The sequence below is a fragment of the Thamnophis sirtalis genome, unplaced genomic scaffold, assembly GCF_051295495.1.
Source record: "Thamnophis sirtalis isolate CommonGarterSnake01/CBP01778 unplaced genomic scaffold, rThaSir2_p1.2 scaffold_7, whole genome shotgun sequence".
Taxonomy (NCBI): Eukaryota; Metazoa; Chordata; class Lepidosauria; order Squamata; family Natricidae; genus Thamnophis; species Thamnophis sirtalis.
In genome coordinates this window covers 62,952,316-62,965,989 of record NW_028261387.1, presented here as the reverse complement: position 1 = coordinate 62,965,989, position 13,674 = coordinate 62,952,316, and the positions used below count along the sequence as shown (strand labels likewise).

The following is a 13,674-nucleotide window of genomic DNA, read 5'->3' as shown; positions in this document are numbered from 1 at the left end:
GTGGGAAGCGAAAGTGGGGAAGCGGCCTTCCCCTCGTCATTGGGTAAGAACTACGAATTTATCCGTTCGCGGGCGGCCATAGGGCAATTCGTAATGGGGCTCAGTTAAGAGAAAAAGTTCCCGCCAAATGCAAGCGGCCGAGGTCGGCTCTCTTCCTTCCCCCTTCTGATCAGCTCGCATTCCTGCGGGCCAAGTTCGGATCTGCCTACACTTGTCTGGAAAAGCCAGACGCAGATGCGCCCTGGTTGCCGGGGTTAAGTGGTTTGTTTCTTTCGGGACTCCCTGTTGATGGCTGCTTGTTTAATGTCTCGCAGCGAGAAGGCGGCCTTTCGGGTCGTCTTCCCGAAGGGGGTGTTCGTGAAGATGTTGAGTTGGATGAAAAATGCAGCGCCGAAGTGAAAAACAAAACAAACCGAAGCCTCAATGAAACTCAATTCTCCATTATTTGGGGACAGGGAGGGGGAGGTGAGCATGGAAGGAGATAGGGCCTCCCGGTGCGATTAGGGACTAGAAAGAACCAGAAGCCAGATTCTGGCTGTCAACGTGGCAACAGTCTGGAAAGTTTAAACCCAGATCAGAGGAAAACTGCAGTGTTTTCATGCAAAATGTCTGAGTGGCCTTTTTTGAAGCACTCCTTGGGATCTGATGAACATTTAACTTGTAACAGAATGCTTTAAAATAATATACATCACAATTCTGTGTCTTCTCTGATCCTAAATTTAAATAATATAACTTGTGTTTAAACAGCAACTTTATCAAATTTAAGGGGCTTTCTAAAAACGAGGAATCCAAGGACATCTTTTCCAATTAGCATATTGTTAAAAGCATGCATATATGAGCAGTGGCATAAATGTTTGTAAAAGATTTTCAGTTGGAAAAGGTACTATTAGATTCCTGATTTTTATTTATTTTTTTGCCACCGTAGATTAACATGGAGGACTTCTGATGATACCTCTATGCTGGCTTGATAATTAGCTTGATAAAAAGCTGCTCTGTCCAGTGTGCTTCTATTACCTTGGCTGATTTCAAAAAGTTAAGCAGGACCAAGGGCAGTTAGAGATCAATTGGTCGATCAAAAAATCCCAGGTCTAGATCGGGAAATCAAAACATTCTGGAAGGAGACAATGGGTAGGATCCCAAGAAAAATGGGAATGTATGTATGTATGTACTACATATATACATTGTTTCCAAAAATAAAGCCCAACTTGAAAGTGACAAGTCTTTTTAGGGTGAAACAATAAAAACAGATATGTTTGATGGGACTTTGTATAATCAGTGTAGTTGTAGTCATCTGTTCTTTGTTCCTAATAATATTAAACACTTGATTCTGAGTTCAGATGGAATAGCTTTTGGTAAAATTTAACTTCCTGAGACTGTTTCTCTAGTCAATAACATTTAAATTGTAAAATAGCCTTTCCTGCCTGATTCCCTCCTCATTCTTAGATCTGTAATTGACAACAAACATAGCTCTACTAGTAAGGGATCATTAATGTATTAATTAGTCCAATTACAATGTAACAACATGTACATTAGCGCTATAGCATTGATTGTATTTTTCCATGTTCTTTTGAGTTTAGCATTAGCATTATGCTCCCATGCTATGTAGTATATCGGGCAGCAAGGCATCTCCAGTATTTTCAGTTTTGGGTGAGTACTTCAGTATCTTCCCATGTGATATTAAAAGTCTTTAAGTCATCAATTGATATTCTTGGCCATGTATTCTGAGGATGTCTTCTTGGTCATTTGGCATCGGAGATGGAGGTGAGGGTGTTTCAACTCATTGCTATTTGGGAATTTGATTGTTATCCATACAGAGTATATGATATGCAAGTGTCAAGCGCAGGGGAAATCAATTCAGGAAGTTCAAAAGATTGCAAGTTTAAGCTCTCTACAAGAATTTGACCAATTAATGGTCAAGGGAAATGAGCAGGAGATAATAAAGGCATTCAAGGTGGGCTGGATTTAGATCTCTTGCAGATGTGCATGGACTGGTGACTTATGATGCATGTGACCCTTCCCTCAGCTTGATCATCTACAATACGGGTGTCAAACTCACCACGTCACATTGCCGTCACGTAATGTTTTGTGACTTTTTTTCCCTTCATGGAGCTGGGGCAGTGGTGGGATTCAGCCAGTTCACACCTATCCGGGAGAACCGGTTGTTAACTTTCTAAGCAGTTTGGAGAACCGGTTTTTGGAAGAAATCTCTTTTTGTGTTTTTTTCCACTTTACAGGGCTAATCCTGTATGGAAGGCAAGAAGAAACATTCTGGTGTTGTTTCTAGCCTCATCTTTATTGTCCTGCTTACAGAAACTGCCTCTCTGGTTAACCCTTATTACATTATAACAACTAAGGCGAAGAGCCCATCAACCTGAGTGACATTGAGTTGGCCACACCCACACGGTCACATGACCGAGCCACACCTACCCAGCTGGTCATTAGGGCAGAGAACCTGTTGTTAAATTATTTGAATCCCACCGCTGAGCTGGGGTGTGTGTGGCCTATGCATGACACATCCAGCCCGTGGGCTGACAGTTTGACATCTCTGTCCTACAGCAAGTTGCAGTCTTCTGCATGCAACAATGTTATGTAATTTGTAGGAGAAACTTTGTTACTTCTTTGTTTCAAAGCACTTTGTTAATAGCATGGTCAAAATAGCAAATCTTTAGTCCTTGTTAATACTTCCTGATGCCTTCCAGGTCCCACTGGCATAAATGGCTGTTGGGCTCACTATAGAAGTGAGCAAACGGAATTTAAATTTTAGTTATATAGATGAGGACTAAATTTTATTCATCCTCTGGAAAACAACTGTTGCTTTTCCAATGTGGCACTTGATGTCCGCCTGCAAATCCATGTCGTGTGATTGCACTACCCAAATAAGCAAACCTTTCTTTACCTCTTCAGGTTGCTGTGATCCGAATATGATTCCCCGTATCTGTGCAGTGAAGCTCACATACATGATCTTTGATTTCTCGACACTTATCCTGAGGCCAATTCTGATCGCTTCTTTATCTAAGGCAGTTGTCACTTGTAATTTCACCTTGTCTTCCTCAAGTATGGCAATATCATCTTTTGAGTTGCTACAAGTATATATAGATTATAGTTTTACATATATTTTAAATTTTAGTAGATATTTTAAAAGGGCCATGTGTGCTTTGGGAAAAAAAGATGTGGCACTAACATTAATGGACAATAGTAGCATCATTTTTCAGCTCAGGCAGAAGCTGGAAAAATGCAGCCTGTGCTAAACGAATAGCATTCGCATCCTCTAAGGACCTCATGATGGAGCCAGCTCCACAGCCTCTGTCTCGAGTATGCGCCCATAAGATTCCTCTCCCCATTTTCAGTTTATGTAAAAAAAAAGAAACAAAATGCTGTAATCAGTGAGATATTTTAGATCATTTTCCACAATTTGGAACTTTTCCGATGTGTTGGCATTATGAAAATTCCAGTGAACATTGTCAAGGAATTTTGGGAGACGTGGTGTAGCTCCAACATACATAGAGAATGTCAGGTTAGGAAAAGCTGCATTAAGTTTGGAGTATTTCCAAATCTCTCAGAGCCACATTTTCATTTGAAGTACATCAAATTTATATTGGGGCATCAGTCTGCACAAGCTTATTCTCGTGAAGAAATCTGGTCATCTTCTGTCAATAGTTTGCAAAAGAACTGAACTGGGTTGGGAATTAACATGACAGATGATAAAGATTGGAAGGAGGTTTACTCCCTACCTGCTGTAATTACAGTACATGATTTGCTTAGTAACTGGTGAGACAGGCTAATCAAGAGAGAATAGGGATCATTTCACATCCTTGCATAAGTTAGGTAAAGATGGAGAACTTTAAGCACCCACTTATTATATCTGGCCAGTAGCATTCTGGGAAAATTATTGTACAATTTAATATTGGTCTTGGTCATCAAATCCCTAAAAGATTTGAGATCGACTGTCCAAGGGACAGCCTCTCTCATAAATATAGGCATTAAGTTCTGATGGGAGAGTATTTTGAAGATACCTCATTGTCCAAAGCTTGTCATCCTGTAAATAGGAGAGTGGCTATATCTGTATTGCTTACAAACTATGGAATATGCTTCCTTGAAAGCTGGGTTTAGCTCCAGATCTTCCAAATTTTAAATAGCTGTAAAGTTGTAGCTCTTTAATTAAACAATCAGTTGTTATTTTGTTTTTAGTACCGTACTTTCATCAGCTCAGTCAGAAACACCGAATGAATAATTGGATTTGAACTGCAAAAATCCAGATGGCCAGTACATATGATTATATGGCCTTTTGCAACCCAGATATAATAGCTGTGATTTTAGTATCAGTATTATTTAGTTTTTACATTTTTATTGTGCTTTTAAAAAAAACCTAAATAACTTGATGCTTCTTTGAGCAGAAAGCATGGGTATAAATAAATAAATCTCAGTAATAGGCTTTGTGACTATATCTGTCTCATGAATGGCTTTGGGGGCCATTGAGTGAAAGACAAAAATGAATTTCAAGTGGTAGGTAACTTTATATGTTCACTTTTTGTAGGAAACTGTAGGGTTCTGCTTGACTTTGGGTATGATATTTGGTTTTATGTGTAGATTTCTCAGATGGGTACATAATTACAGATCTTGTTTTTGTCTATCTAGTTCAGGGGTAGTCAACCTTTTTATACTTACCACCCACTTTTGTATCTCTGTTAGCAGTAAAATTTTCTAACCACCCATCGGTTCCACAATAATGGTGATTTATAAAGTAGGGAAGTAACTTTACCTTATAAAATTTATAAGTTACAGCAACTCCTACCGCCCACCATGAAAGCTGGAACACCCACTAGTGGGCGGTAGGGACCAGGTTGACTACCACTGATCTAGTTTATTACACATGCATTAGTGCAAATTGTATTTGCCACACTAAATAGGCACATATTAATATATGGTCTGACTTTTGCTCTAGCAATCATGAAGAACTAAGTGATGCTGGAATAACTTTTAACATGCCGCAATGTGGATTTTATACTTTCATTCAGTTGTATCCAGCTCAGACACAATAACCCTGGGGCAATCAGAATCTGGCTTCTATCAAAATCAGTACTGAATGATTCATTAGGTTTTTTCCATTAAATCTCAGAATAAGTAGTATAAAAATCAAATAGGCACATGTGTCAATAGTTGGTAGGATTGAGATGTTTATTTCTAACAAGATGTTTTGTAATGTGATTGTGAAAGCTAACAATGCTCACTAAATTATGTTAAAATTTTACATGCAATATTCTGGGTTTCCATTTTTCACATAGAAGAATCTGGGGATAATATCAAGAAACCATTTTGGGGTGTTTTTTATAGTCTTACAGGGAAAGAATGGGTGTGTTCACATATAATTTGTATTTTCAGATTTCTCATATGGGATGTATATTTTGCCAGAATATTTATGTAGTGGTAGATTTGGAAAGGAGGCGGCTGGTGCCAGAATAATTCTCAATGATCTGTGAAAATGAAAAAATCATTAAAGGGTGAAGATTGAACATTTGATTCAATTATTTGCAAAAATGATTTCAGTTCAGGTCTTGATGGGGACCTAACATTTTTAAGGGATGTATTTGGATTTTGGAATGAATGCAAGGTTGCAATTCATGAAGAGACCTTGTATGCTACATAGTCATTAAGGAGGTGTTCCAACATGTGAAAGAAGTACATTTATGAGAAGAGTATTAGAGCTACAATTAGTAACACATATGGTTGGGGCTTTTATACTCAGAACAGCTGTCTTCCCCGAGGAACTGTTTCATCAGTAGAGAGTTGCAATACACACTTCCAATAATTGGACTGCTCTTTTTGTGTTAAACAAAATTATAAACATTGTAAGACTTTGTGCCAACAAAATTGGTGGCCCAATTTAAGCTACCAAGAAAGTGTAAATATTTATATTAGGAATAATAGTTCTATAATGCATTACCAAGTTGCTTTACGAAGGTTTTTATAAATCCCCTGAAAAAGTTCTTTTCCCTAACCCAGTAGTTACCTGAAAAATTTTCCTGTTGAAAATCCATAGTAGCAACATATGAGGAAGAAAATGCAGATTGAAGATGGTTCACTAAAAGTAGAGCCAAGGACCGCAGCAGAATGAAGAGCTAGTAAGTAGCTCTTCATAATTCCTCTCCAGACAAGGAAAGGATGAGTGTGTGCCATACAGTTGTTCCTGGTGAGGAGATCACAAGACAGCAGCCTCTGACGGGTTTGGAACTCTGGGAGACAAGGGAATAATCATTTTGCTCCAACCACAATAGGTGACTTCAAAACAACCCTGGATTTGTACTCTTCCTTTTAAAATCAATTTTGGAAATGGCTTGCTCTCTGCCGTTCAGCTATTAAGAACCTTTGGATCAACAAATCTGAAAACACCAGGTGGGCTTCCTTCAATCCTTTGTGAAAGAAGTTCCAAATACAAGCTTAAGGATTTAAATTTTTATGGAGTAGAACAACAAAAGATTAATTGGAGCTTTGAGTTTGAAAAGTTTGCAAACAAAGTAAGGGTCCAGATGGATTTGAAATAAGAATTTGCAATTAATTATAAGATTCCTTCCTGTGGGAAACTGCTTTTGTTCTGAATTCTTAAAAAAGGATACGATGGCTCTTTGAAGATTGGACACTAGAGGGAACTAGAAGGAAGTCAAGATTGTAGCTAATGGAGAAGAACACTTAAATTTGGTTTCTACTGAATACAAAAATGAGCAAAATATTTAAACAGTGGAGATATTAAAGGATATTTTTGAACAAATGGGCCCAGAAGTTAATTTAATAGTATCTGCCTGTATGGATACTATGTTTAAGAGATGTTATGAAAGAGGAACATGTTTTACTGGACGAGACTGATACTGATCTGATACTGATCTTAAAATAACAGGCAACACAAGAATATGGTAAATGATAGCATATTTCACACAGAGAAGAAACATCATAATTAAAAAGTATATAGGCATAACAAACCAAAAGAGTGACCTGGATAATTTTTCTACTTGGACTTATAAAGAAATTTGTTAAAAGCTTTGATGAATTTTGAGGAAAAATGAAAAGAAATCAAGATTGAGAACATTAATTGGAGAGACTCAAAATCAAAATTATTAAAAGTAAAAGGAAGGAATATAAATTTCATTTGCTTATATTTGATTAAGGTTAAAATAGATATGTTGTTAGGTAAAGGAGTATCATGCAGAGGTTCAAGATCAGTTTCTGTTGTTGTAGTGGAGAACAAGTCACAGAATAAAAAAATGATCTTTAATTGTAGGAAGATAAATTTCAATTTAATGTAAGAATAATATGAACAGCAATTTGACAGTTAATCAATCACTAAAGAAGATAGAGGGTTCCCCTTCATTGATCTTATTTGAACAAAGACTGGACAGCCACCTATCAAGAATCATTTTCATTTGGATATATCAGCAGGAGATTGCAGAGTTTGAATGCTATGATTCTAGGGCGAGCGGAGAGACGAATTCAATACAATACCACCCTTTGATGGCACATCATATCTCTAGGAAGGTAATTAGCGCTTTAAGATGCTTAGCATGCCCAATCTGGTGTCATATCCATTTGTCTTTAATCTGTCTAACTCAAAAATTGCCGGCTTTGACTGTGGACAATTCAACTTCATGAATATAGCATTTAGTAAAAGAACCTCTAAAGCCTCTGGACTGTTCTTAAGACAAAAATATAGAGAGCGACTTAAAGGCATCTGAGCCTAAGTGTTTATTTTCAGATGTTCTCAACTGTAGCATTTGCATATACTTTTCTTTCTAGACCAGTGGTTCTCAACCTGTGGGTTGGGACCCCTTTGGGGGTCGAACAACCCTTTCACAGGGGTCACCTAAGACCATTGGAAAACACATATTTTCGATGGTCTTAGGAACAGAGACACCAATTTTATGGTTAGAGGTCAACACAATATGAGGACCTGTATTAAAGGGTCGTGGCATTGGAAAGCTTGAGAACCACTGTTCTAGACCAAATTTAGAACAAAGACCAAATAACATTCTTTATTTTAAATTATAAACTGCAGTATTTCCCTGGAATCTAAATGATTTGCATTTCTCCTAAGAGGTTTTATCTTTATTGTAAATTTATAGTATATTTTTGTTATACATGATGCCAGTAGAAAAGAATGAATCTAATCCCACTATCCCAAAGGTGCTTTTTCCAAAAGACAACTGGATTTTGCTAGTTTTTTTCTTTGGAAACATTTTGCTTCTCATCCAAGAACTTCTTGAATTCTGAATTGAAGAAGCTTCTTGTATGAGAACAAAATGTTTTCAAAGACACCCCCCAAAAAACTCCAATTGCCTTTTGGAAAAAAGCAATTTTGGGACAACCATGACTTGGATGATTGAGAATCTCCATAGATTCCACTCTCATATTATTGACTTAGATACAGGCATCTTTTTAACCTTTCATCCAGGCAAATAAAATTATCTTAACTGTAAAATACATTTTTAAAAAATCTGCCATTTTAATTTGTTCAAATTAATTTCTAATTGTTCATTAGAAAATAACTTTGAGATTTAGGATCTTGCAAGATGTTGCAGGAGGAAAGTTCATTTATTATTCATTATACAATATTTGATTTAATCTGATTGTGCAAGATTCAAATATTTTTACTCTAAAGTATTGTAGAAAAGAACTACATTTACAGGTTAAAGTTCACAATATTTTCCACATTAAAAAATAGGATTGATGTCATTTGATGCTCTCATTTGTAATTGAATTGCTATAGAATTATACTGCAAAGAATATAGTCATTAGATGGCAGCATTCTGAGCACTTTTATAGAAGCATTCTTAAAATTTTCAGACATTTATTTCTAAAAAAGCTATTATCACAATAGGAAGGCCAGTATGCAGCCATTTAAAAATATGAAAATAACAAAAATGAACATAAAAACAATTCCTTTTCAAAAGCATTGTATTATCATTTTGTGAATTGTTTTCTTTATAGGAGTGTTCTTTTCCCAGAATTTTACTTCTTTATTTAAAAACTAGAAAAAGTTTTGAAATACGGTTATTTCCTCCTATAGCCAGCTTACAATATTACCCCCATACATTACATAAAAAAGAGGTTAATATTTTGAAGTGTTTACAGGATTTAAGTTTTGAAAAAACAAAACCAAGAATTCTTTAGTTGCATCATACTTCCTGACACTATCATGGTGCTAGCAAGCGATGTACTTCTCATTTGCATCTGACATATATGACAAAATTCCTCTTACTGCTTCATGTATGCTACAGTTTAGTTTATTCTGTAAGTTTGGTTTGCCATGTGGACTGAGATGGTGTATCAAATTAACTCATCTTCTTTTAAAGTATTAAGATCTATTGCAAAAGTCTGAAGCATGCTTTCATCAAGCAGAAAAATGTGATGTATAGTTGATTTCTGTTTCAAAATTCGGGCCAAGTATCATTTTATAAATAGTGGATTTACATAACATGCCAAATTTATTTATTCTACTTCTACTTTAGCATATTTGGTGAACCTGGTTAGCAAGACAACAAAACATGAAAAATATTCTTTGAGGATTTTCTATGTATTAATTTATCCGTAGCAATATTTCAGATAACAGACATGACAAAAATGTTGCTATTTGCAACATTAGGGATTTAACAAAGCCCCCTTTTTTCACTTTTGCAGAGCTAGTATAAGATCTCCCAGCAAGTACTGTATCTTCCCATTTGTGCAATACTGGTGCCACCATGTGGTAGACATTTAACATGGAAATGTTATCAGGCTCTATGCAGCAAGAAGAAACATTTCATTCTGTTAAAATTGTTTCCTAGCCTGTATTCAGGTGCAATCACAATGTACTCAAGGAGACAGACTTGGTTAACAGGAGGAAACATTTTTTGGGAAGAGAGCAATGACAGGTGAATTACCAAGCAGAACCCAGAAAGTCATTTTTTGAGATCTCTAGCCCCAAATTTTCTTCATTGAGTTAGGTTTGCCCTCCAGCTAGCTGATAAAATGACATAAAATTGTAAAATTAGACACAGTACTTGTCTCTTATAATCATTCACCTATGGAAGCTGTGCACACCTACATATTTGGTACCAACAGCGTTTAGAAACTATGAATGTAGTCTGAAGAATAGGTTATGCAACAAAGCTACTTTTGCAGTGAAACAACTCACTGAAGTTTTGTCAGTGTTGTGTACCACTGATGTTTATTTCTGAATGTCCAAACTTTTATACAGATATCCAGAGATGAAAAACCTATACATGTAACAATTCACAAACATGAATTGATGTATGGTTGGAGAAGGAACATTATGGGCAGTAGGATATTTAACAGGAAAAAATAAATATGTTTGCTTATACCTCCAGACACTAACAACCTTCAGGCACTGAGATAAAAGTGCATGGCACCTGGAGTAACAATGGATAACTAAGCACCATACTGATTAAATCTTAATGAACATTTCCAAATGAACTCCAGGGATTTCATGTGTTTTTAAAAATAGTGATGGAAACAACTGACCCATATGGCACCAGCCAGTAGTCTGTTTTATTTCATCACTACTAAGAAAGCAGTAATATATTAACTTTCCATAAATAAATACTTGTAACAGAAGGACTAACATGTCTATTCCACAATAATGCAATCTTACCGGCATTACATTTCAGATTGCTCTTACATATGCTTTTTGAAAAGTGTACTAAGACATGCACTTAAAAATTCTACAAACTCCAGAATTCAGTGATATAAAAGTTGTTGCAATACATAACATCATATAATAACAAAATTCAAGTGACTTCCCCTGGAAGTTTAAGAATACTGGGGAGAAGACTGAACCCCAAGAAATTTAAATCAAAGAAATAACAAACCTCATCTAACGTTACTTTCTTTAAATTGATACAGGGAAACCAGAATCACTGGTTAGCATTTTAACAGCACTCATGTCATACTTAGCTTGGTTAAGATTAAGCTATAAACATGCCCTTTCCCTGGGAGTTGTCCATCCTATGAAGGGCATGTAGCTAATAAGCTGACCATCTTTTACACAGCCTATTTTTATTTATTGAAATTCAGAGGCAGCCCAAGTCCAAACAATCCTGGATGTTTTACAATTAAAATTAAAAGGAATCATAAAACTGAAGAAAAAAAGAATCAGGCATATTGCCAAAATGTACAATATAACAAAAGGCAACTGATTGGTTCAATAGCCACCCTATTCCCAAGCCTTCTAACATTCTAAACTTGACATCTAAATGAGGGGTTTGGTACACTATAGAAACTAGAGAACAAAACATAGCTTAGTCCTCTATTTTCTCCTAGATGAAAAATAAAGAGCTCACATTCAGATAGCATTCTTAACTAGACTAAATGATTCTGTGTGATTCATTGACTATATTATCGCAAGGGACATCAGTAATGAGTTGTGTTACAGCAGCTTTAGAAAAAAGATTAATAATTGAAGTTCTATACAGAAAACGTAAGATTATACCTATTAGAGTGAGCCCTTTTTGATTAGCTATTGGTAATTCCAATACATACAATATATAAATTAAAATGCATGATTTCAATTCAATTATAAAAATTAAGTTTCCATTTTTCATTATTACTTCCTGCAGTTTGACTATTTTTATAATTAAGATGACCTGTAACTAATGATTGGCTTTTAATTAACAATGATCATGAAGTGAAAATTCAGATATTTGTAAACATTAGATATCAGTAAACATCAAAATCACAAATGTTTACTCTTTTATCCAGAACAGAGCAGAAAGCTATGCATCACAATCTGGTAAATAAATCAGAAGCCTTATTCCCTGTTGTATTACACTCTTATTTTACAGAGGAAAAAATTCAGGATATCTTTCCTTTTTCACTAAGGAAATTGAATTGCCAATTTGCATGGAATTGTGTGTTTCAACGTATATGCACATAATTGCACATTATTAAATATCAGTACAAATTTGGTCAGGTTCAAATGGGTTGCAACTCAATAAGCAATATAAGCACTTCCATTGATGTATCTGAAAAGGGAATTTCATTTGTGCCAGTTTGAAGCCTACATATTGAGGCCATGTTTCAAGCCTATATATTGAGGAACTTGGAAAGTTATTTAGAATGTGGTATAATCAGGTGCCTAGGAGCCACTTTTGGTCACCTATGAGCATTTCATTCATGAGAAACACGGTCCAAGGCCACATAAAAACTCTTTTTATCATCCAAGCAGTGCCAGCCAATAGGGCCAATTTCACAGTCTGCACAGATCAGGAACTTTACATTTCCAACATCCTTGGTGAAACCAACGTTTTCAAAAGAAAACATGTCCTCGACTAGCCAGTGGTCCTGCAAGACATCCCCTTCTAGATCACCGTTTGTCACCAAAGCAGTCTTCTTCTTCATAGCAGGAAGAAACAGCTGTCAAATAACAAAAGACGTTTGTTATTATTGAGCCAATGTAGGGAATTGGCGGGAATATTGGAGATGGATGGGGAGCCTTGGTTCAAGTTTCTACTTAACCACATTTACAGTGTGACTTTGGGCCAAACCAACCCACACTACTGCATTACTGAAAATAAGAAATGAGGAGACCCCCAAAGCCATCTAGTTTGGAATACAATTGTGAAAGCAGCCATATAACTGGCATAATGGAGAGGGGAGTTCCAGGACAGTATCAAATACAAAGCTGACAAGCAAAGGTATTCAAGTTGCTGCTAGTTTCCTCTAGTCTAGATCCTTGATTTAATTTCATTACCATGATAAAGTACTTCATGCATCCCGCTCAGCCATAGACTGGAAGGCCTACGAGGAAAGGGATGTCTTTTCATTAGGGACCTAATCAAAACAATTTTCCATCCTCAGAAAGGTGCTTAAATCCACCGGTCGATCAAGGAATTGGCAACTCCGATTTCATCTGAGGCTGGAAGTTACGCGGGGGAGGAGAGCCCCTTGGCTGCCTATCACCAAGGACCACAGCACAGCGGTGGGCCGAATACGCCCTACCTCTCTGCGGGTGAAGGTTGCAGCTCCGGGCAAAAGGACACGGGAGCCGCAGCGCTGGCAAAGGACTGCTTTACGGTTCCGCCCACTCGCGCACACGAGCTCCTCCGGTCCCAGCGCAGCAGCCTCCATCGCCGAACTGGGCGCCGCCATACTTGCGCAAGCGCAATAGAGCAAGGAAGGAGAGTCTTCACGGTGGCGTTTCTCGACTTCAGCAATTTTAAACTGGGGACTTCCAACTCTCCGCCCAACTACGGAATTCTGGGAGTTGAAGTCCACAAGCTTAACGAAGCTGAAGTCAGGAAATCCTGCTCTACCGGATAGGCGGGACCAGGTTACCCTCCCATCCACCATATTTGTGTAAGTGGGAGGGGCTACTGAAACAGGGGGGAGCCCCCCCCCCGAGCTTTACAAGTGCCTTTGCTGTGCTTGCCGCTGGAGTCCTACCTCAGGTTTCAAGTAAACCAGGGATGTCCAAACTTGGGAACTTGAAGACTTGTGGACTTCCACTCCCAGAATTCTACAGCCAGCTGGCTGGGAAATTCTGGGAGTTGAAGTTCACAAGTCTTAAAGTTCCCATATTTGGACACCTCTGAAGTAAACCATCACAACGTAACATCGGACCCAGGAAGAAATTAAAAAGTAAAACTAGGTACTACCGGCTAGTTTAATTCAATTCCGATAATTGCAAGGCTT

The 13,674-nt window shown here is 37.2% G+C and overlaps 1 protein-coding gene across 1 annotated transcript; it reads right to left on the bottom strand.

The window, feature by feature from the left end:
* Window positions 1-11,782: 11,782 nt before the first annotated feature.
* Window positions 11,783-13,166, bottom strand: RABIF (RAB interacting factor). The gene is made up of 2 exons (XM_014059312.2): window positions 12,982-13,166; window positions 11,783-12,396 (listed from the first exon to the last, which is right to left on the bottom strand). The coding sequence occupies exons 1-2, from the start codon at window positions 13,129-13,131 to the stop codon at window positions 12,151-12,153; spliced, it is 396 nt and encodes a 131-aa protein (XP_013914787.1). The 5' UTR covers window positions 13,132-13,166; the 3' UTR covers window positions 11,783-12,150.
* Window positions 13,167-13,674: the final 508 nt, after the last annotated feature.

Bases quoted from the DNA above. Each gene is read 5' to 3' on its own strand.
- RABIF (XM_014059312.2), bottom strand. From the start codon at position 13,131: ATGGCGGCGCCCAGTTCGGCGATGGAGGCTGCTGCGCTGGGACCGGAG. The intron at 12,397-12,981 runs GTAGGGCGTATT...GTTATTTGACAG, and splicing joins CAACCTTCACCCGCAGAGAG to CTGTTTCTTCCTGCTATGAA.